General features: G+C 46.5%; 1 protein-coding gene and 1 pseudogene across 1 annotated transcript; both read right to left on the reverse strand.

The window, feature by feature from the left end:
* Nucleotides 1-2,431: 2,431 nt before the first annotated feature.
* On the reverse strand, nt 2,432-6,622 carry LOC146756071 (C-Jun-amino-terminal kinase-interacting protein 3-like). Its single transcript, XM_085524793.1, has 5 exons — nt 5,913-6,622; nt 5,131-5,233; nt 4,400-4,518; nt 2,998-3,009; nt 2,432-2,442 (listed from the first exon to the last, which is right to left on the reverse strand). Exons 1-5 carry the CDS (start codon nt 6,142-6,144, stop codon nt 2,432-2,434), a joined length of 477 nt encoding a protein of 158 aa, XP_085380919.1. The 5' UTR covers nt 6,145-6,622.
* A 2,116-nt stretch (nt 6,623-8,738) lies between these two features.
* Nucleotides 8,739-24,963, reverse strand: LOC146756072 (C-Jun-amino-terminal kinase-interacting protein 3-like; annotated as a pseudogene).
* Nucleotides 24,964-25,278: the final 315 nt, after the last annotated feature.

Below are 25,278 nucleotides of genomic sequence, written 5' to 3' on the forward strand. Positions count from 1 at the left end.
GTACCAGATTACCTTATCTCCACAAGTTGAAGGACATACACTGGACAGGGGACAGAGCCAAAGGAAGAAGCCCAAGGCTTCAAGAAAATGTCTAAAATAGGAAAACTGAGGAAAGAATTGGAACAAGCAAACTAGAAGGAAATCAATGGAGGGGGTATCTATTACTGCACTGTAACCCCCTGGCAAACAAATCGAGCCTAAAAGATGGAGATATCACTTAGGACTGAAAAGATAAACAGAATTCCTTTATGGAAATTAATTGGAGCGCAAAAGTTAGATGATAAAACTGGCCCCTATTAACACACAGTGGAATAATTGACTTAAAAGATTCATGTGCATACACTACTCTAGGGCTTTGTTGTTTCTCCACGGACCAACAAGGGTGACAAGCCAGCAGAATATGATGAAGAGCCTCATGCAAACTCAGTGTAAAAAAAAAAAAGGCAATTGTTGCTGGGAAGAAGGTGCATTTGCATTTGTGTCATCTGCAGAGGGTACTGCAGAAATGGAAAGTCTTCCACTGGAGCAAACAAAGGGCTCTCATTTATTGCAATCAAGGCCCAGCGTGTGGATCTCAGAGATCAGACCTACACCCTGCAGCAAAACAGAGACCTGCGTGGGAAAGTTCAGTTTCTCTCTCCATCTGTGTCAGAAAAAGCCCACCATGGAATGACAGCTAAGTAAACATCCCTGTGACTCTTCACAGGTCTCTTCTACGTTTGGGATCACTGCTACAAAAAGAGCTGTTGACATCATCTCTCGTGGCCACCCTGAGAGAAGAACAGGAAGACTGGGATGCTCTTTTTCCTATCTTTCCCTTGACTTCCTCTATATCTTAGGGACGAATCACAGGACAGAACACAGAAATCAAATGGCTCTACAAAGCAGATTGGCCAGTTCAAGTCAAAACAGCCACTGAAAACACCCCAGATGCTGTCTGACAACAGCTGGACTGTCGGGGAGTCAGGTGAATGCAGTCTGCTGGCCCTGGGCAGGAAGAGGACAGCCCAGACTGTCACATACCTTTCACTGAAAGCTGATAGAGCATTTTATCCCCCTCACAGATGCACTGACAACTTCCAGCATCATCCATAGAGACGCTGTGAATTTTCAGGGTGTGTTTCTTCCCCACAATGTGCAGTTCCTATTTTTCACTGGCCTTGAGCTCCTTCCCATCCTTCATCCACTCCACAGTAGCGCCTGTGTCTGAAAGCTCAGCCTGCAGTTTGGCTTCCTCACACAGCCGAGCGCAGGTCTTTTCTACATCTTTGCTCTTATTGGTAAATCTCACTGCAGCACCTGTCAGGAGCAAAGGCCTCGTTATTTCAATTGATATCAGGCTAACGTGGTCAATGTTTGCTGCAAGATCTCTGAAAAAGTATCACCTTCTGTTCCTGCACTCATCATTGTGTCAGTGCTGAGCAATTCAAGATATTTCATTTGGTCTTCTTGCCAGATTTACTAAGTAAAAATCAACCAAACATCTCCTTCTACTGATTAATAATGCTCTAAACATGCTTCTGCAGAGGTTTCCACCCAATGACAAACAGGTCCTCCCATAATGAATGTTTATTTTTAATATTTTGTCATGCAAAGCTGATTGATAAAGATATTATTGGAATGATTGCTCCCCTACTTCTAAACTATTCCAGTGCAATCAGAAAGGCTATCTGAACCTGGAGCTGAAAGTACTGCTCTATGGTGATGCAGTGGTAAACCTGCTGACTGAATGCACTGGCCAATAGCTGTGAACTGCAGACATTCATCAGCTGGCATGGGCATGAAGCAATCTGTTTCAGATACCAAGCAGCTGGGTAGATTGGCTTACCCTACACTCAGTGCTATCATGTTGAGGTCACTTACCCTGGACTAAATATCTCTGTGCATTCCAACCCCACCACAATGGCAAGTCAACAGACATGATGAACAGGGTGAAGGAAGGGCAGGAGAAAAAACAAAACGGGAGGGATATCAGAGCTGTTATCTGGCCTTCCTGCACAGATCCAAATCCACTTTGCTACTGAGATAAATTCCAGTGCCACTTCAGAGGGGGAGTCTCTGAGAAAAGACCACCCAAAAATGGCCTACAGTGACAGCCCAAACAATCTGAACTAAGAGAGAAGATGATGCCGTTCCTTCCTCCCTTTTGTGACCTTACAGACCCAACATCAGGAGGTTCCGTGCAGAGGAATGTGACAGAGCTCAGCACTGCACAATTATGCCACAGATTTTGTACCGTATCAGCCCAAGTCGCCTGTCCTTATTACAGGTGAAACTTCATCCAGTTTGCACTGAAATCAACAGCGATTTCCTTGATTTCATCTAATTATTTTTTTTATCAGTACCCAAATGCATTTTACAGAGAGGTGAAAATTCTGCAATTTAGGCCTGCTGACCTTCGTATGGGACAAAAGGCAACAGAGGCGGCACTTCAAACTCCTACTGAAAAGACAAAACAAACAAAAAAAGGCCTGTGGTTCTGCCACTCTCTTCCCTACAGAAAAGTCTTTCTTTTCACTGCAGCTGTGGGTCAGGATGCATTAAGAAACTCATAGTGAGCATCATGCAAGCAGAGGGACTCCTCACAGTCTTGTTTACTTGAAGAACAGGAGTGAACTATGTAAATCCTGTGCTCAGCTGAGCTCAGCGCAGAGCACAGCACCTGCCCTAAAACGAGGCACTTTGCACCCCAAAGCAAAGGAAAGGCACAGCGTGGTTTTCTCAAGACCTTGAGACGGGCCAGTGTCAAAACCTGCAGAAAGCTACACAAAAAGCGGATCAAAACACAGCAGACACGTGAACACCAAGCAGGAATAGCCTCCTGCCCAGGAACCCGCCAGTGCAAGGAACCAAGCAAGGCAAAGGTGGGAGAAAGTCAGCAAAGCCAACCGTGATTGGACAAGAGCAGGGGAGTATCACATGTGTATAACGTATCATTGAGTCTCAACGAGGTAAAAACAAACAAGAAAGGAAACTGAGCAGAGCAGAGATACACACCTGAGAACTCCCCTATGGGCCATGTCCAGCGAAGCACAGAGAGACAAGGGAAAAAAGGAAGTGAAAAAAAGGATCGATCAGTGACTGAAACCAACAAAACTAAAATTTTGTTTCAAAAAAAAAAGAATTAACAATGATTCAGCCATTTCAGTGTCAAAAGGCATGAAATAGTAAGGACGGGAACTGCCACGACTCTACATACAGGACAAAAAAACCAAGGAGAGGGAACCCCTGTTAGAACTGCAGCCACACGCCTCAGCCACCCCCAGCCTTCCAGACACGAGTTTCAGACAGTCGCATCTCAGCCTGGATAAACCTTTCTTTTCTCAGTCACACAGCACTAAGCGCAGAACGGCCAGTTTCCACTGCCTTCTTGTTCCCCTCCCTTTGTGATCATTCTCCTGTTAGCAGACAGATCTGCTGAAATTAAACGTGCACTTCAGCCACATTTCAGCATGCAAAGGACAGCTGCATTTTACAACATTTTTTTTTCCAACAGCAGCGCCAGGGCTCAGTCTGATAATTTCATTTAAACTTCTGTATAGAAAAACATCATTTATATACATGAACTTACCACTAACGTAACAACTGCTGTTTTCACCATAAAACACCCATTACATGAAGTAAGATTTTAATCTCCAAAGCAAACACAGGAGGCCACCCTAACACTGAAAAAAAGGACTTCACAGGGCCCATTACCCAACTGTTAGTCCTACCCTATGCCCAGAGTAAAGGTATAATGAAGACCAGGAAAGGAGATATGAGAGAAAGGGGGAACAACCCACAAGCAGCTGGGACTGCTACACTTTCACAGCTTTATCAGACTGCTACCTGACACAAAGCTGCTTCTCTGACTGCTTCAAAGTCCTCATTGGGAACATAGAACATAATCAGACTTCAGATACAAGAAGCTCCTTCAATATCAGCCTAAAAGGAGAATGCAAAACTCTCTTGGATTGACTAAGAAGGTAAAAACTGCAGTGAAATCTATGATGTTTCCATACGAGAACGACAATTGTTCCCCTTAAACTTAAAGAAATCTTAACAAAAGGGGTTTTTTTCTTGCAAACTTCCAAGAAAAGCTCTATTCCAAGTGAAGCTGCCAGAATGCAGAATTACTGGCGTGAAGATTTGTGGGAGGAGGGGAAGAAGCAATCTTCAAACAAAGGAAAATAACTTACAGACACAAAGACAGCCCAAATACACAGCCATTAACTCAAGCTGTTGGGTAAGAATTACTGCTGTAGGTGCATATTTCAGTCACAGTGTATCCCAAATTCCATGCCATTTTCTAAAGGTCAAACATCCAAGTTCGGAAAAAAGAGTGAATCTAAACGCTTCTAGAAGCCTAACGGAGCTATCTTTGCTTCAGAGAAAACAGAACAGTCCCAACAAATTTTACCTAGCAGATCTGCTCCTTCATCAACATCTCCGATCACCTCGGATCCTGCTGTGGAAAGTTCATGATAGAGGGAGTCTGTGTTGATGCCAAACGCTTTGTTCACAATCCCCTGGGTTGGGCTGTGGTTGGAAGAAAGAAAGGCAAGGATTCTTCTTACTTGGTGATGTTTAAGCCAGAACATAACTCTGAAATACTGAGCATCACAGACCAGTACAGTCAAAACTCTGAGAGTGGATTCTGCCACGGGTTGACTGAGGGAATTCAGTAAGTAAAGGAAAAAGAATGTTTTATTCCCCATACCATGTACCAATACCTACCTTGCATGACCTCAGCCTTGCCTCGCTGATGCCTTTTCAAATAGCTGATAACTACTCAAAAATTCATAGAAAACCTTCCACTGGCAGTCCTAAGGCTGTGCAGTGATGCCTACACTCCCACCAACTTCAACAGCAACCCTCACAGCAGTAAGATCAGATAAGGACTCAAATGCTGTGAACAGCCCTGGATTTCTTTTTTCCTGTCTCAGAGCAGCCTGGGCCACTCACACAGATCCTTCCATATTACTGATATGTGCCTTCCCTGGAGATCTCAAAGGCTGCCAGCACCTCATTTTTGCATTAGGCAGAATTTATGCATTTTCTGAAACAGCTGCATCTTGAGCTCTGGACCACAATATCCACCCTTCACAAAAACAAGACAGAGGGCCAAGAGCAGAAAGTCACAACCAATACCTGTTACCAGGGCGCTCCAGGCGGGGATCCTGACACATATCCAGCTCAGGAGTAGAGTCTATGATGTCCTGAACATCGGACCACTCGTCACTGCTTCCCATACCTACGTAAGACAACACATGATCTATGGCAACAGTGCTCCTTAAAGGCATTTCTGCAGCTGCAAATAGCACAGCTTGACAATGTCATGGTGCTGCATATAGTTAAAATTTCACTTTGAAACTGCACAGTTCAGTGCATGAAATCTAACCTGGTTTCTGTATAATCTGTAGCCTAAGACCAATATTTGAGGAAGAAGATAAGGGACTCCCCCTTTTGCCAACTTACATAGAAACCAACATACTTAGAAACCAAAACATTTGAAAGCTGAGGCAAGCAACATAAACACAATGTCTGTTTGCATAGAGAATTCCCGAAGGATTAAGGATGTCACCTGTGTACTACATTAGCCCCTTTAATGTGTTAGAGGTGACATTTTTGTCCTTTCCAAGCTGCCCCAGAAGTAAAATCTACAAAGCCCATGAGAACAAGAGCGTTCATTGCTTGGTTGAGGCTGGCACTGTGGGCAAACAATAATAAAATACAGAACTGGACTCAGCTGTGAGTCTTTTTATTCAAATGCTACACTAGAGGATGTTGCACGTTGTTTTATAGTCTCAACCTGTTAGGAAACAGCTGGTGAACGTTAGCACAGGAATTTCCTCTGTATTACACAGAAAAGGTTCTGGTTCTGATGCTAACCTCAGAAACCTGTATTCATAAACATGCTCCAGCTCCCATACCTATGCTGACATTCCTCATCTCCTGCGTGACCTGGACTTCCACGTTCCGGCTGTTCCGCTTTTCTCGTGTCCTCTTGTTGCTCTTGGTTGTGCCATTGTATTCGCTGATGGGTTGGATGCTCTCATTCAGGGGTGTGACAGCAGCAGAGGGCACAGATGATGTGGGAGTGTTGGACTTGGTTCCAGTGGTGCTCGGCGTGGTAGCTGCTGAGGACTGCCCAAATTCAGACATTTCATCTTGGGGACATTATGGCAATTCCAGGGTAGGGAAAGAATAAAAAGGGAAAAGCAGAGCTATATATTTCAGTTAATCTCCGGTTTGTTGGTATATGGCTGCCTTAAAGCATTAAGCAAAATGAGCCTTGCTCACTGCACTGACTAAATGCCCAGCATTCACTGGAGACACGTGGCACTGCAACCAGAATGCAGCAGTGAGTTCCCATGCTGAACTCAGCAAGCAAATCCTACCTGTGAAAGGATTGACATCCTTCTTCTCTTACTATGAAGAGTTATCTTCACAAGCCACATCATTATGCGACCTCTTCATCATGCACCTCAAGGAAGAAGGTCTTTTCATAAGTGAAAAGCACCTCCAATTGCCACTGACTACAGCAGAAGCTGAAGGGCTTTGGCACTCGCAGTAAGCCAGGACAGCATTTCCCAAGACTGGAAGGTAACACGGACATTGCTTGGGAAAGTTGCGAGCTCTTAGAGGATCCAGAAGCTGCCATTACAGTAAGCCACTGACATACCAAGAATGAGAATCCCCTGCGTTGAGAGAACAGCAGCGTATTTCTTACACCAAGCTGCAGAAGCAAAGCAGATAACAAACTGATGGTCCGATTTTGCTAGTGGGGGAAGCCCTATGTCCCCGCATGATGTTACACAGAAGCTTGCCAAGCATGGGTCTGGCTTGGCAGCACAGAAGAAACAGGTGTGGTCTCCCCAAATTGATAAGGCAAGACCCAGAAACTCAAAAATAAGAAGCTGACAAATTAACGAAGGCAACAGACTTCCATTGTGAAATGTGCATGAGTGAGTCTCAGCTTTACAGACATTACAGCCCCATTTCTTGTATTAACACCTCTTGAAAAACATGGGAGACTTGTAAGGCTTTGTGAGGATTTTACACTGCAGCCCTTGTTTGTCAATTAAAGCAGCGCTGCTTCAAAGTCAGCCAATTAATGTCTTGACCGATGCAGTAATCATCCCCAGTACCAAATGAGATCTCTCCTTTCTTCACGGCAGCCCACTCTAATTGCTGCCAGCAGGGAGATGGCAAAATGAATTTGGAGAGTTCTATGTGCTGATGACTTGCAATTGGGTGCAGTGACGCACAGCAGCCGCACACCCAGACTCAGCTATAATTGTTACTGCTTGCCTCTCCCCTCCTGTGCAACTGCTGCAGAGGCTCAGACTGCTCAGCAGCTGCTTCAGGCCTCCCATCCTCGGAGCTGTGATGCTGGTTCACTAATTTCTAAGTCTTGCTCTACTGTTCTAACATTAACTGCACAACATAACAAAGCAATTCAAAATGGGATGAGAGAAATACTGAAATATATTAACCCTTTGCAGCCTTTCTTTTTTTTTTTTTTTTAAATCTGGAATCTTATTAACACCTTCCCTTAATTAGACCGGCCACTATGCTTATCTTAAAACACCCTGCAGTGCATTGCATGGCACAAGTCAAAAGGTTCTATATTACATCTGTGCATTTATATAGAAAGGTTTATTTTTAATATTTGACCATTCAGAAAAATTGATGTCTTGTTTGGTTTCTGCACATTCAGTCCAAGCAGCCCCCACGCTCCCACATGGAAGTTCCAATGGCTTCCCTGCACATTTGCTGATTTTACAAGCAAAACTGAGATGGAAACACTTCACTGTGGCTACATGTGGAAACCACACTTCTCACCTCCACTCCAGATTCCTGTTTTGTGAGTTACTTTTCTAATAGTTTAGTTCATTTTTTGGGAACGTGATCCAATAAACCTTGTAACACTTCAGCTGCAATTTACCTGCTGTGCTTTCTGTCATACAGAGGGACAACAAAGAGTTCCAAGCATAAAGTGCAATCATAAAACCTCTTCCCCCACCCAAAAAAACACTTCTGTTGGATGAACAGATTCAGAGCTCCTTCTTGTACCCACAGCCTTTAAGCATAACTGAAGTCTGTGAGAATTTCAGCCCTGCAAAAGGGATGTGCAGATGTCAATTCTTGGACTTGGGATCTAGATGTCATTTAGAAGTTCTACAGCATCTATAGAGTGATACTTGTATTGAGAATACAAGCTTCCTGCTTGTTGACATTATCCTTCTCTCACCCAGAACACATCAGGGAGTTATTACCAATGTAATTCCACTCTATGATTATACACTTGTAGTTTGTAGTCATCTAGAGAGTGTCCTTTATTAAGACTACCAACCTGCCCTGGAGAAATTCCTCTCAAATGTTAACACTACCAAGGCACTTTTCTTCGCAGTCCAGAACATCTATTAAACTTCGCTGGTATCTTCCTTCTACTGTCCTTCTGATTGTTCCACTATTACTGTTCCAAATATTTTACCGACTGTATAGCTCTCCTCTGCAGTCCAGGAGGCACACTGCATTGCTCACCCAAAGAAAACTCCACAGCCACCACTTACCTACAGCCATACCTGTCAACCTCCTAAACATCAAATGTGCAGTAGTGACCTCCAAAATGCATTGCAAAGGCTCAACATTCATAGCAGTCATATGTCACCATGAGTAGTCACACTTGTATGGTTATAACACTGAAAGCATAGTACATAAAAACAAAAACGTTAAGGACTTTCATCTCCAAATCATTATGTAAAATAAACGTGCAACTGAATATAAAAAGAAAATAACAAAGGACAGCAACTTAAACAGAAAATAGTCATAATAAGTACACAAGTACAATTAAAACATAACTAATGTATGGCCCCGTAAGAAGGAAAACTAGCCAGAAAAGTCAAGATACACATATTGGGAAAATAAAGTCAGTTACGTGTCTGCAGTCGATGTCAGTGAAATATCAGAGCAGATGAAGAAAAAGCAAGAAGTGCACGAGCACCACTGCTGAGATTTCAGCCATGCAGAAGAGCTGAAAAACAGCATTTTTAGTCAGAGTGCACACAAGTAGCTCGCAGGAGGAAAATTTTCCATTCCAAACTGCAAATCCAGAGTCAGATAATCAGTCCTTTTAATTATTCATATGTTTCTTCAACAGCCTTAGGAAATCCTCCCTAACACCCCAGCTATCCAAGTCTTCCATAGCCCGAGCTCTATCTGCACACTATCAGCTGACCTCCTTATTGTGTTTCCCACTTCTGAATTTTCCTAGCAAGCATCAACACAAGCCCCAGACCCACCCATCAAATACATGTAGAGCAGCACGGTACTATTTCTGCATGTTTTCTTTTTACCAGAAATGGACTTTTTGCCTGACATCACCAATAATAAATGACAAAGTCATCAAGTCAGTAACTCTCCATTACTTGAGCTTGGAAACCAAAGCTTACAATCTATTACAGTGGATTCCCGCTGTATTCTCCTGCAATGCAGATCCTGAATTACTGCTGAGTTCCCCTCAGCTCTCACTGAAAACCTCTCAGAAGCCCCGCAATGATATCTCTGAAAGAATGATGCCTTCAGTAGTCTGGAAGGTGGATCTCACCTCAACTTTGTTCCAGCTCCTCTAAAGGCTTACACCTGCCACACATGCCTGACCAACAGAGAGCTCAAGAGCACACCCATACCACAGTGTGCAGTGCTGTTCAGAGATCCAAAGGAATAAATTTTTTCCAGAAGTACAAATACGCTCTCTGTACATTTTGGCTGCCGTGTGATTGTGTGCAGCAATGTGCTGGCACACGTCAGACTATCTGAAGCTACACATTCACATCCACATCCCACTGCACTGTGGTTTTGCTATTCCCTAACTGCAGTAAAGCTCTCCAGAAATTAGTGTAGGATCTGATTAGTGCCTTTTAAGACACCTTTAAAGCAGACCAGAAGCTCTGCAGGGAGGACACACTGCAAGCCATGCTGGGTGGATGCATCACTGGCTGTCAGGGCTGACACCAGGCACCTGGGAAACATCGTTTAAGAATCTGGTAGGATTCTGAGCAAAGACTGAGAAGTTTGCAGGCACAGAATGTGGGAAAGATGGCTCATCATGAGCGGCCTCAGCTGTTAATAAATGCACAGATCTGTCAACTAAGAGCACAATCTCTGGGTCTTTGAACTCAGACCAGTCTCCAAATGGCACAGCACCTGAAGCAAAAGGCACAACGATCCAGCTGCTCTGGTGTGGCTGCCATGCTGTGAGGCTTTTGGCAAGCCCCAGTGCAGAAGGCAGTGCACTGAATGTGACAGGCGTACTGGATATACACAGCACAAGACTAGAGCTGCAGACCAGATGTGTGAGGAAGTGAAGAGCTTTAAAAGCACAGTGCAGGACTTGGGCAGTCAGATGTTTAGTACCCCTTTTAGCTGAAAATAGGAAGGCCAGAAGAGTGGTAAGACAAAAAGAACAACTGCTGAAGAGCAAGAGTAACTCTACTTCTAGCCCCATCTGAGGAGCAAAAGCTTTGCTCTTAGAGAGGGAAAGAGAGGAGGCAGGTTCCATCATTTCCTCTCACAAATAAGCTAAAAAAGGTAAGGATTTTATCTTCACTATATTTCTAACTGTCCTCACATATACTCTTTTCAACTTAGGGCCAGCCAACAGATTAACACTGAGACAAGGGGGTAACAAGCATGAGGAGCCTTATAAATCCATCCCACACTGTACACCAGATCTGCGATGGGACATCCTCCCACCTCATCACAGCCACCACAAGAGTAAACTCACAGCAGGAAGAGGCTGCAAAGGGTTATGGACACAGGTTAACCTCCACCTTAATGAAAACATGGATGCTATTGACAGTGGCAGAGTGGGAAACCCTTGCTCTGTGATGGTCTGTAAATCCTTGTAGCTGGAGTTGGACTGCAGCTGCCCGAGGCCACTCAGGTGCCAGTGGTCCAGTGTTGGGACGATCTTGGCCCCTATCTGCCCACGTACCATGCCATCCGCGAGGGGGAAGACATTCAGAGAGTTAGGACGTTCCTTCCTGCTAAACAGAGAAACAGAGAGAGAGGGAAAGCCAATCTGTTAGCTGTTTACGAGCTTCATACACAAAAGAAACAGCACACTAGCTCATGCAAAATGTTAGTCATTAGAAACTGAACCGCACTCCTTGCCCCAGCTTAGCAGTTGTGTGGATTCCCAAACCCACAGCTCCATGGTGCTGTTTGTTCAGACCCAGAGTGTCTACAGGTAGAGCCAACCATCTGCCTAGAAAGTCAAAGGGGGTCAAGTGACCAGGACAGGCACAACTGACATCAGCACCCCCATGCAGTGTTTGAAGGAAAAGCAAAAGTGCAAAGAAACCGAGCAAATTCAAACCAATGTGTCCTTTGAGAAATGGGTGCACCGTGGGAAAACGCCACAGCAGACAATCCCACAACAAAATGGGCATCATTGAACGAAGAAAGAGGCTGAAGTGAGTCACCTACACGCCACTTCTGCACATTCCACCCCAAACCTGGTTTGCACCAACAGCAGAAATCAGTGGGTTTTGGATCACTTCTAATACTAAGCAAGAGAAGTAATACTTGCATTCTGTGATTCCTCCTCCATATCCAACTACAGTCTTCTCAAAATTCAGAATTTATACAAACTTATAAATAAATGCATCACTCATAAAGCCAGATGTCTGTATTACTTTTTCTTTATCACTCTCCTTTCTGGCAAGTGCAGGTGACTAGCAAGCTGTGGATTTGATTCTCAATATGGAAGCTGGCACAGATTTGGGGACCAAGTTCCAGTGGGAGAAAATGTAGAGCAAGCAGTGGAGGTGGAAACTCAAAAAAGAAAGTAGCTTGTCAGCATGAACACTCCAGAAACAGGGCAGCAGTCAACACCTCCTTGCAAGACACCGATCTGCTTCCCTGCTCCATCAGGCTCCATGCCAGCCCAGTACAGCACTGCTCCTGGACACAGCAATCATTTCACCAAGACTCAGCTCAGCTACCACCATCACACAGTGGGACCAGCAGCCTCCAGCAGTCCCTTCAACCCAACCTGTTCTGTGATCCTGTGATCTGTGACCACGGGTGAAAAACAACTGCAGCTGCATCTGAGGCTGCCCCAGGACTGACTCAAACACACTGACATGGCAGGGGCAGAAAAGAGTTCATTTACAAAGTGAAAGCAAAATGTCTAACGGAAGAGACCAATGCTCAGCCTTTCCATTCTGAGCACTGTCCAGCTGACACGGCACACTGCACCGCTGTGCCAGCATGGCTCCTGCTTGGAATGGCTGCTTTCTGTGCCCCATCAAGGAAAAACTGCAGGAAAGATAACTTCAGTTTCACAGTCCTGATGTTGGTGTTACCAGTCCCCAGAGTAGTTCAGAATATCCTCAGGGTTGCTATAAATTTTCAGTGCTGACTACAGCCCTTTGGAGTGACTTTCATACACCCACGTCCTTCTGGTCCAGGGGGACTCTGAGCACTTGGTTAGTTCCACCTCATGTTGTGAGGAAAACAGCAAAAGCCTCTATAAAGGCTTGCAGTAGCCAAAACCTGGATCAGAATGCTCCTCCTGTAAGACCTTAAAGCTTAGAAAATGTAACAGAACTACTAGGTTTGCCATCATTGCAAGGTGGCAACAGCCCTCTTTGTAGGCTGAGGGTGCGGAACTCACTGCCTCAGCCAAAGTCAGATGTGCATTCTGACAGTTACTGGTGACATGCATTTCCTGCCCTGCTTAGAAAAGAGGTGTATTTTGTGCTTGTCACGGTTTGAACTAAAAATCCACCTGCGTCCGTGACAGGGGGCCGTGGGCCCCGGAGGGGCCCTAGGCCGAAAGGAAAAAGTTAATTAGGAAAAGAAAACAGCGGCAACGATCTAAGGAGGCACACTTATTTACTAAATGCTATATCGAAATACCGGATAACACAATATAATACAATATAATTGAAAATTGAAAATTGAGCTAACAAATCAAGCAAAATAGGAGAGAGAATGAGTCCCGTAACCGAGAGGCCTACTGTGAATCTAGGCGAACGGCTGAAGGCTCCCACACACTCCCCTGAACGCCAGAACTCGAAAGACGTCAGTCTGTTCTGCGACCGAGTTAATATAGAGTCCAGGTCCCGTGACCCATCGTGTTGTTCTCTGGGAGATGTAGTCTTCTTCTGTAAGTTGCAGATTCAGTAAAATTATTCATGCTTTATATGATGTTATGATGTGGAATACTGATAGCAAAATTACAAAATTATTAAACCATGACAGTGCTCATATAGGAAGTGCTCAAGAAACGTGTAGATGCGGTAGGCAGGGCATGGTTTAGAAGGGAAATATTGGTGGTAGGTGGACACTTGGATCATTGGGGATCTTTTCCAACCTTGGTGATTTGATGATTCTAATTTAAAGGAGAAAAGACAACTTTTTAAAGTAATCTGGAAGGTGAAGTGCAAATGTCCAATCACACAGGGATGATCCCGGTTTGGAATCCAGCCTCTGCCCCTTCTGCTTTGGGTGCATGAGCTCCTTCCTGATGTAGCAGCTTGCTGGCTCCCTCTGCACCAGCCAAGGGAAGTGTGCCATGTGAGTGAATCTAATGCAGATGTCAGTACACAAAGAGGGCAAATAGGCCAGCACAGAACCTTTCAGCATCACACCACGACCACCCAACAGCAACCTCCAGAACTATGATTAACAAATAGCAGTAGGATTTACCTTTTCCTCCATGACTGGCGATGACTGCAGCGACAAACGTAACAGCCAAAACAGAGCAGCAATTGCACAAAAAGCAAGACAAAAAAAAACCAACAAAAAACACAACAACAACTATTAGAGAATGAAGGTCATGCAAACATGCAGCCCTATCAGAGACAGCGAATGCATGCACTTTTATTCATACTACTTGAAGGTGTGCACTGTACCCATTCCCCTCCTCAGATGGCAGCAGACACACACACCCCCCAGCAGTTCTTGCACCATCTTCTCTCAAGTGACAAGGAAGCACCCTTGGTGCATTTACAGCCTTATGCAAATATGTATTTACACAGTCTACCATATAAAACACACCCAAGCACATCCACAGGTGAAGGTAACCAAATGCACTCACAAACATGTAGGAAGACATTGAGAGATTACACCCATATCCCCCCCAAAACACATCAGTGTACCAACTCACAAGTGCTGGTGTTCACCCACACGCAGCTGTGCAGACACAGGACCACACAACCCTCAAAGGCACAAACATACACAAATACAGCACACATGAACAGCCCAAAGCTTGAAATGAAGGAAAACGACCCACTTCCCAGCTGCTGTTCCTACAGATTCAGATGGAGGCCTGGCAAGGGCTGTGTCAGACACAGAGAGCTGCTCTTTCTTCCCATTCTTCCAGGAACTAGCAACGCGTTACATGGAATAGCATCCCTCCAACACAGAGACAATCCTCAGTGCAAGGTTTGTCCTTCATACCAGAGAACGGGGTGTGGGGGGGCAACCAGCCTAACACACTCCAACCATTACAGCTGTGATCAGGATTGGTTTGGGGCAGAGGAAAACAGAAACAACCTATTGAGGGAGCTGTCAGGAACACACACTCTCACAATCCTAACAACCTACTGGTTCTTCTCACCCCATATCTTCTCTTTCCATACCCATCATGCCTGCCTCCATTCACCTACAGAGGCCACCATCCAGCTTCTGCTCTTCTTTCCTTGTATAGATTTCTATATTTTTCCACTGGTCTGCTAGAAAAGCATTATCTTCAGATGGGAAAGGGTTACACTGTATTCTGTAATCAGTTTTATTTTTCTAAGCCACTCTCTGACATGACACCAATTTACTGCTCTGCAGAAAACACAGCACTGAGAACTTACTACATGGAAAGAACTCAGCCAGATCAGAATGTTCCTATTCCAGTTCCTTTTAGATCCGCTACAGATTTGTGCTGTCCTTCAGAGTTTGTGCAGGAGAAAGCCTAGATAAGTCTCTCTGCCTCTGGAGTTTAGGGTATAACTGCTTCAAACTGCTATATTGCTGCCCCTGAAACACTGCTGGATATTCTCCATGGCAGGAGAGCTGAGCTGCTCTCTGCAGAACAAAAGAAACAGGACCACACACTGACACTTGGCTTCCTGCAATGCTGCACCCTGCCAGCTCAGCAATTCCCAGCTCCCCCTGTTCCCAGCTGAGACATGGAGATGGCAACAAGACAGAAACGCACACATCAGCACAGCTGTTCTTCCTACAAACATTCATACCTTTCAGGTAGGTGGGAGAGGTGAGTTGGACTGAACAAAGACCTAATCCACCCTGTTTCTCCTTCACCATGGGTGTGCCTAAGAGCTTGTACAGAGACATCTGACAGCAGAGGCACACAGCCCAGCAGAAGTCTCAAACATGGATGTTCTGCAGTTACAGAGCCCATTTTCCTTCAGCATCCTCCCTTCCTTCTAACACAATGTTACGTTACCAACAGCTGTGAACAAAACTCCCGTTCCCCCCAGCAGCCCTGTGTGCACACCAGTAAGGCACCAGTACAGAACCAGAGGCTGACCCCCAAACCTTCCCCTCACAGCACGATGCTCGGGCAGGAGGCCAAGCACTGGCTGGGGAAGGAACATCACGTCTGCAAGGAATCAGGGAGCAGTTTGTGTCTCTCTTGCTCTCTCCTCTGCTGTTTTACAATACACAACCAAAACCTTGATGATCTGAATTCCTTCCCAGGCACTCCAACCCAGCAAAAGGAAGCCACAGCTTCCAGAGAGCTTATATTGTTTATTTCAAGACCTGACACTTCCTTCCACTTTCTTTATCCCAAACCTAATGGACACACTAGTATTTAAATGTTACGGATCTAAACAGAAGGTACTAAAATAACCTTATGTTTAGAAAATAGGAAGAATATTTCTTCTTTTCTTCATTTGAAATTATCTTTTTATATGTGGTTTTAATAGAGTGGTTTTATATACTGCACTTCATTTCCTGCTACTGCCATTCCTTTAAACAGAGGCTGGCTCTGATCACTTTGGTGCTATGAAAACAGAGGGGAAAAAAACAAAGCACTTTCATGGGCATAAGTAGATCTATTGAGTGACTGACTCAGATAAATCTTCCCTTAAGAAACTGGGGAAGAAGTTACATAAAGGCTAATGCATTTAACTACTCCAGTTTCGCTGGCTATCACACATGCACACAGACACACACAAATGAACACTCTCTTCCATCCCCATCCATTTTATGGATCAGTCTTTTACATGATACCTAAGAACACCAACGTTGCTTTCCAGAAGACGTCCATCTGCAGCAGCACAATGAAGTCTAAGCTTTGTAACAGAACACAAAAAACTCCTCTCTGTCAAACCTTAGAGACCTTATCCACAACTCACCCTCAACCCATTACAAAAAGCTTCAGGTACAATCCATGCCCACAGGGAAAGATCCTTTGGTTTCTTTCTCTTGCAAATATGCACTCATTTGATAAGTTCCTGGATGGCAAACATTATATGGAGAGGTTATGGCCCTACCTTCTCCCAGGTACGCTGCCCTCAGTTTGATTATTTCCCACAACCTGCTGCATCTTGGATCGTTCGATGTGTTCCACATAGGTCTGGATCATCTGAGAAGAGGAAAAAATACGTGAGGCAAACAGAATAAAACAAAAGACTCCATTGGACTCCATGATCATTATGGGTCCCTTCCAACTTGGGATATTCTGTGATTTCTGTTTTTTGAATATTGTTTTCCAGCATTTACTTCCAATTCCTTAAAATTTCTTTAAAAAATTGCTATCTGATGTTCAGACAGAACCTCCCGTGTTCCGGTTTGCACCCTCTGATTCTTGTTCTGGCACTGGGCACCACTGAAAAGAGCATGGCTTCATCCTCCTTGCACCCTCCCTTCAGATAATGTTGATGCTCTCAAGTTTCTGAAGCTCTAGTCACTGTCAGGATGAAAAACCCAATTCTCTGATGTGGTTTTATGGGTAAGCTAAGAGTTTGTTTATTTGGAAGGAATCAGGCAACAGCTTACCTCTGTGTGACGCTGATGTAAAGCATTATACTCTTTCTTCATTTCTGATTCACGCTCCTCCAGCCATGAAACTGCCAAGAAAAGATTCCACCCATCAGCTAACATACAGATCTAGACATGCTCCATGCAAGAGAAGCAATGAAACCTGCACTACACTAGTGTGGATATGTCGCACCCTGTAGATTGCTCTGATTTTTATACCAAAGAAAGGGACAGCCACAGATTTCAGGCTTTCCACAAACTACATTAAAACAAACAAGAAAAAACAGCACATGAAGAATATCTGCAAGTATATGCTCATGGAAAGCAAACTACATAATCGTATCTGGTGCACAGCTTTGCTTACTCTGATCTGCATAGTTTTTGGTCTTCAGCTCCAACTGTCGAGTCTGAAATTCAAGGTGTTCCACTTGGATTTGTAGCTCTTTCTTCTGCTGTTCCAGGGCATCTTCAAACTCTATGAACTTCTGTACAGGGAAAAACCAGAGAAGGAAGCAAGGATGAGGAACAGACCTAAACGTATTTGACTTTTCCTCTTCTCTCCTCCTATACTATGTGTGCGTATATATACATATATATATGTACACACACAAAAAAAGCAAGAGATAAGAATTTCTATGTGCTTTAAGTTAAAACAGCATTTACTCAAGCTAGAAATACTTATCTTCTAAAATAAAGTAAAAGATGTACTTTGTGTATCATTAAGATATAATCTGCTGGCCAATGCAAGTTATGTAAACCAACACGGTTCCATCATCTTCAACAACACCTTTATCATGCTAGGCTGAATTTGGATTCCTGTTAGTTTTATGTCAGAAAAGCCAAATTCTGTGTCTACGGTCACGCATTTAGAAGTGCCTACGTCAGAAATCTCCTTCAGACATCAGAAAGTTCCCACTATTAATGATGTTGCATCTAAATTTTGCAGGAAACATACAAGCCTTGTGGAAAACCAACCCACAACCGTCACACCTCACAGTCTCCTTTGCAATCCACTTCCCAGATCTCAGACCAGAGGTTTTTTCAGGCACACATCAGAGAAGGGGTAGAGAGTTACACGGTAAAAACCAGAGCAACTTTGACAGGTGATTCTATAAGGATGGCACATTCAGCTCCAGAGCTGCTAAGAAAAACTTGAGTCTTACTTTTTCAGTTCTGTAAGTTGAGTTATGCCTCAATTGGTGCAGAATGGAAGCAGTGAGTGATGAGACCTCACAGCAAGAAAATCCCGGCCAGTCTTCTCTGGGCATCAGTAAAAAAGAAAAAGTTCTAACCAAGACAGCCACACTGAGCAACAGGCCTAAAGAAGCCATTTCACTTGGTTTGGACTGGTTGAAGCTATGCTAAGAAAAGCAGTATTTCCCTCTGCCCCCTCTCAGGGTTTGCTGGAAGCACTCCATGCTAATGCTCTGTTGAAAAACTTCCAATTACAGCCCAGCGCTAAATCCCTCTCCCTTCTCACTTGCTTGGCTTTCACTCTTGTGCAGCTCTCCTGGCACAAGGTGCCCATCTCTTCCCAGCTCCCCACCCAGGCGTGTGCCACCCAGCCAGGCAGGAATTGTGCTTGGAGTAGCAATAAACTTTAACTGACTCTAAGGAAAACATTCACAGAACTCTCAACAGTAAAACAGGAAGCAAAAGAAAGCAGGAGACCAATTTTATTCCCACTATGTAGGTCAACTTTAATAGGATTCCTGGATTTGCTACCGTTGCTTTGGTTTAGTTTAGTGAAACCGATTGGAAGATTAAACATTCCACACTAAGGCTCTTCTTAGTCCTGTCTGTCTTGCTGCCTCACAGTACTCAAACAAACTGCAAACTAGCAATGAGCCGACCACGTGGAGAAGAAACAGAGACAGCAGCAATAAAAATTAATGCCACTCTAAGTGTTCTCAGGGAAGAAGAGCATCTCAGGTGAGTGCACTGCAGCAATATCCTGCTCCATCTCCTACGGAGATCGAACACCAGCTCTGGGCACAGGGACCCAACGGCTCCTCACTCTGTCTGGCTCCAAAACGCTTCTTGGCTGTTCCTCCATCAGAATCTCCCAGCCAGTGTCTCCCCCTGCATCAGAAAGTCAAGACAAGCAAATAAAGTGGGTGCCGTGGGAGTGGCCACCCAGCAAGCATGGGGACATGGAGGCACTGTTCTCTAAGGAACTGAGAGAGACCTGAAATCCAGCTGCCCTGGTCCTTATGGGTGACTTCAACATTGCAGATGTTAACTGACAGTAACACACAGCTATCTATTTTCCACACATATGTTTACAAACTGCACCAGAACAGAAGGAAGGGATGCCATGGAGCCTGGACAGGCTCAAGAAGTGAGGCCTCAGGAACAGGTAATTCAAATGATGTTGAAGGGAAAATCTTCCTTTCTTTTCTACCCCACTACAATGAAATCAGTGGGTGAACTGGAAGAACAAAGAGCCCACTCCCACTTGTCCTGGGAGAGCAAAGCCGAGCACAGCATTACTATTTTTTCCAATCCCTTCATACTTGCTTTCAAAGGATAATTTTCCAGCAGTTATAGGAGCCAGATATATTTTAAACAGTTAGTAATGATGGAACATGACGCTGCTGTACACATACAAATTAGTCTTGCTGGAGCCTCTCCCTGGATTTCAAGCAGGATCGCTGGTCTCTAACATCTCAGGATAAGGTTACAACCAGCACCATGGTTCACACGCTCATCGTTAAATGGAAAACAATGAGCACAAAATCATCTTAAGTGAAAGAACGAGTATTCCTCTGCAAAGCAGCGGTACACTGGAGATGGCTGAGCTTCCTGCATTACTGGCTTTCAGAGGAAGAAAATGACTAAAAATAGTAGCATGCGGTCAGAAACCATCATATCATATTAACAATAAATCAGGCAGAGTGAGCTAGATGTGCATATATGCAGAAATCTTATTATAAGGTCTTAATCTGGGCTGGCTGGCAGCACGTATTACATGCTGACGGGAACAGCAGCAGCTCAGCCGTCACCTTACCCTGCGGCTGGGCAGAGAGCAGCGCTGGGATGCACTGCCCGGGAGAACAGGGAGGATGCACAGCTGGATGCACAGCTGGATACACAGCTAGACGCACAGCTGGATGCACAGCTGGACGCACAGCTGGACGCACAGCTGGATGCACAGCTGGACGCACAGCTGGACGCACAGCTGCCTGTGAGGAGGGGGCTGTCTGCAGGGCAGGAAGGACTCACACCACATTCCACTCCCCACCTGCAGGAAGGCTGTCAGCCAGGGAGCCAATGCAGGCTGTGCAGCCTCCAACTCACAATTTGGGGCAGTAATTAACTGGCAATTTGGGAAGTTACGTTGACAGTATTCTGTCTTAGGAGGCCAAGACAAAGAAATAGGGCAGAACCCACTGGTGGCAGGACGCAGTACTGCCTGGTGGGCAGATGCTTTGAGCTACACCCCACGCTCAAATCTTTGCTATCCTCCCCAAAGAGAAACACTCCTCTGAAGGAACACCTCCACCTGCACAGGAGCACACAGCCTCAGTGAAATAACATCCCCTTGACAACTGCAGCCCTTAAGGGCTTTTGCTTCTCTTGCTAATTTCAAGGATTCACAAGCACATCTTTTATGTGTTAGCTACTTTATAGTTGTAGATTGGTCTTCAAATGCTTCTGTGAAATCAAATGCTGTTATTTTGGCATATATCAATAAAACCATCTCCTGGATTCCTATTCCAAGGGATCTGAGCCTTTTTTTGAAGAATGAGATGCTCTGCCCTTTAAATGCTCTCCATGAAGCAGGCCTGGTGCTATGGCAGAGCCAGGGCAGGCAGATGGGCTCTTCCCAGCCCTGACACAGCTCTGCCCCCGCACACCATGGATCACTGTAGAGGAGCACAAAGGGAGCATGGGCAGCTAACAGAGCTCTTCAAGGCAGCCTTGTGGTAAGTGGGGCTGACAGGGCAGGAGGTGCTACTCGAGTGCAGCAGATGAGACCAGACTGGGAGATGCCACTCATGAAGAGAATCAAAACATCACACAGGAGGAACGAAGTGATGCTGATGGTCAGAGAGGAGCTGGGACTGGGCAAGGGCATGCAAACATCGTGACTGCAATGAGAAGACTTGAGAGAAGGGAGCTGAGCACAAAGCAAAGATGAGCCCCAGGTCAGCTGCAACACAGTGTGAGGAGACAGACAGACGTGCTGCCATCTCCAGCCAACAGGATGTCACACAGGTGAACACGCAGGGTGATCACACCAGATAAATCCTACCATTGTCATTTTGAACAGTGCAACACTCCAATTCATGCTGAAGCCTTCCAGGAAAGCCACCTGCTATTGCAGCCCCACACGCCCAGGGATCAAACCAGGCACAGCCAAGTGTCACCCAAACCAGCTGCACACAGATCCCTCCATGGGGCACTCCAACCTGACCCTCCTCCAGCAGGCAGCGAGCAGAGCTCGGCTCGTGCCACCAACACAATGGAGACCAAAGGCAGGACTGGTTTCTATTAATACTTCAAAGGCACAGATATCTCATGGAGGCAGAAGTTACTTGGAGTAAAAGTCAATGCTGGCACAAGAACAAACCAGTAAAAACAGGCTGCAAGTTAAAAAAAAAAAGAAAGTGGAATTCAGGAGGAGGTCACTTTTAGAAGAGCAGACGCAAGAGGTTTAAGTAATGGCTTTAAGACAAAGCCTGATACATTTATGAAGCAGCTTCTGTAATGCAACTGCCTGCAGTGCTGAGGAATGGGCTGCTGAGTCAGCAGGTCCCTCCCAGTTCTGTGCTCCTACAAGTGGGTGCCATCCTAACACCCGCTACAGAGCAGGAAGAAAATTCCTATGCAAGGTCCTATGCATAAGCTGCAGATATCACTAAATAGTGGGAGCTGCTGGCTCCCTGGAGTGTAGGGAGGCCTTGCAGTGAGAGCTTGACGAGTTAGTGGGATGTGCATTAGGCTCCACATGAGGATTAACAAGGGAAGTGCTGTACTCTGCACTGGGACAGGGCAGCCCCAGCTCTGTGCAATGACAGGAGCGGCACAACAGAGGTGCTATAAAGGAAGGGAAGAAGATCGCTCACCTGGAGCAGAAGATCTCGGATTCACATGGGAAAGCTGCACCAAGGGGGGATCTCCAGAAAGAGACCCTTGCCAGCAGCAGTCAGCCCCTAAATGGGCTCTAGGAGAGGTGCAGCCATTACCCTGCGCTCACACAATGCAAAGCAGGTGGAAGAACATGGCAATACTGAAAAGCTGACGCTGTTCCACAGCTTCAGTGGTTTGGAGGTCAAGGAAAAGAAATGTGACATTCTGAGCCCTGCAATCACAGACTGACTGCACTGCTTCATTTCAAGGGACTTCTGACTTCAGTGCTCTTGTCCGGGTGCTTCTGCTGCCCTATTTTAGAGCAAGTGGAAAATATTGAGTCACTCTGCATTCAAAGTGTCCAGAAAAGCTTCGCTTTTGGCTGAGAGTATTTTGAAAGATACTGAATGCAACCATCCTGGGAAAATGAGTGGCAGAACATGGAGACAGAAACCTCTGCTTCAGAGGAAGGGAAATGAAGGCTGTGCAAGCTGCCCCAATGGAGCAGGACATGGCTAGGTGCACGCTTATGTAAAACAAGATCTGGTGGTTCTGCAGTAGCGGGAACAGGAGGATACGACACAACTTTTATGCCAGAGAATAACATCCACTGCTCGTTTCAGTTCACTTAACATCAATAAACTAACGATGTAATCAGACGCCCATGACATGATATTGCAATACAGGAACAAATTACTTTGTGATCACCAACTCCCAGCTCCCCAGCATTGCTGCAGCTGTTGAAATGATCATTGATACACGCAAAGAACTCAACAGCAAGGGATTGAACATCGCTCCTGGAGGTGGAACCCCCACTGAAGGTGGGGCTGGAAGCTGCAGACCCAGGACAGGCAAAGCACACAGCGCCGAGTGCTGCTCAGGGACGGAGATGGGCTTCCCCTGCTACAGAAGTGCAAGGCGTGTTCTGGTGGGGGGTGCATTTCTCTGCTTACAATGAGCTGATGAACAGCAGAATTCTCTGTAGCATAAGAGATTTTCACTTCCATAACACGTAATCCACTGCACAGGAAGAGGCACACAGGAAACTGCTGCAGGTAATGGTGTGCTTTGGTCACACACAAAGGGAATGACAGCTGTATCTCACACACGTGAGCTGATAGCAGAGGCTACACAGGGGGCAAAACCCATTTGTTCTCATAGAAGCACATTATCTATTCCTTTCTGCTAACAAGGCCCTATGCAGATACTTTTTTGCCCATTCAGCTCAGATGCGCCTGAGGATGACAGAGTGCTTTTACATCTGCCAACAGCACCGTGCTGTGGGTCCGAGCGTCCCTGCAGGATGTAAATGTTGTCACCACATCTGCTTCCAGGAGCAGGCACAGCAGGAAGCAGCACCCCCTGTACCTGGTAAACTGAGAGCAGAAAGATACGAGTCCAAAGATGCAGGATCCATCCATGGGGCTGTTCCACCCCACGCCCCGAGCCCCACTCCTCCCCAGCAGCAGCACATTTCCAAGTATTTAATTCTCAGAAGCTACAAAATACCGGCTTGTGGAATGAAGTCCCACACTTGGAATTGCTTTTCAATCCCTCCCTGCCTTCATATGAATTTGAAAAGATCAGCTGTAAGTTTTATTAACACATACTTAAAACTTAAGGCTACAACCCAAATTGACCAGCATTAGTACAGGGCGATAAATGTCCTGGGCTCACGTCCTCACCATCCAGCACCCAGAGCACCTCCATTGAAATACTGCACGACGCTTTACTCTGGAGTCATGAAGGAATTTCATTTACCACATCTAAGCAAATCAAAACCCGACTCTGAGCAAGACTCCTGGGACGGAAAAAACCCTCTACTCTCCCAGTGTTAAAACACAGCCAATACAGACGCATACATTCCTTTCCCAGCAGCTTTGCAAAGACATGCTGATGACACGGCAGCATTACACTTCTAGCGGTACCAATGTGTCCGGCACGTCGCAGACCGGCCCTGCTGGAGGCCGGAGCCGCCCGGCTGCGCCTATGGCCAGAAAGATGCCGGTGGTGTCGGCAGACTCGAGCGCTCAGTGCGGAGCAGCGCGCTCAGCTCGGCTCCTTTGTCCCCGCATGAGGTGCTGTGCCCCGATGCCGCCCGCTCCCAGCACCTGCCGCAGCCCCGGGGATCCGGGACCCGCAGCGCCCGGGGAAAGGCCGCTGAGATCAGACAGGGAATCATCTCCAGGGCAGGGGAAGTACAGGGAAGACATCAACCATCTGAGGGCCGCGTTTAAACCCGAAACCGGCAGGAATCCTCCAGTCATCCCCGTGCAGCCGGTGTTAGAGCTCGGGGCAGCGCAGCAACACGGAGCCATTCCCAGCTATTCCCAGCCATTCCCAGCTATTCCCAGCCATTCCCCTTCCCCTCCGCACGGGCTGCGCGGAGCGGATGGAGCGGGGCCGGGAGCGCAGCCTGCGATGCGGGTACCGCCGCAGCACATCACATCACATCGTATCACATCATCACATCGCATCGCATCATATCATCGCATCACATCGCATCACATCCCCGGCCCTTGGCGCCGCGCACAAGATGGATGCCGGGCCCCGTTGGCGCTGGGCCGCTCTCACTCACCACCTCGGCCTGTTTGCGCAGCACCTTCTCCCACTCGTGAGCAGCTGCTCACTGTCCTCCTGCAGCAGCTCCAGCTCCACCTCGTGCTCCTGGTTATCGGTCAGCACCGAGTCCAGGTTCTCCAGCACCGTCACCACCAGCAGCATCAGCTCCTTCACCACCTCCTCGTTGTAGCAGTGGATGAGCCGCTCGAACTCGTGGTAGATGCTGTTGGCCAGGCCCGACACCCGCTCCGACATCACCGACCCCGAGCAATAGTCGTTGCCCGGGTACCCCCCCACGCCGCCATCATCCAGCTGGATCTCCAGCATCGTGCCAGCCCCACAGCGATGCGCTGCGCCCCGCGTCAATCCGCTCCGTTCCGTTCCGATCCGCTCCATTCCAATCCGCCGCTGCCAAGACCCACCGCGCTCCGCCCGCCAACGGGACCCAATGAGCCGCGCGGCGCCGCCCCGACACCGAGACGCGGCGCTGAGCGGACGAAGCTGCAGCCGGGCGGGGTGGGGCGGAGCTGCGGCATCCCCGTGTGCGCCGCACGGGCTGCGCTGCCGCCGTGTGCATGTATGGAGCCGCCAAGGGGCGGGGGGGGGGAGTCACAGAACGATGCGGGGCCGGAACGAGCCGAG

Source organism: Coturnix japonica, chromosome 28 (genome assembly GCF_054131305.1).
Source record: "Coturnix japonica strain WE chromosome 28, WE-NBRP24, whole genome shotgun sequence".
Lineage (NCBI taxonomy): Eukaryota > Metazoa > Chordata > Aves > Galliformes > Phasianidae > Coturnix > Coturnix japonica.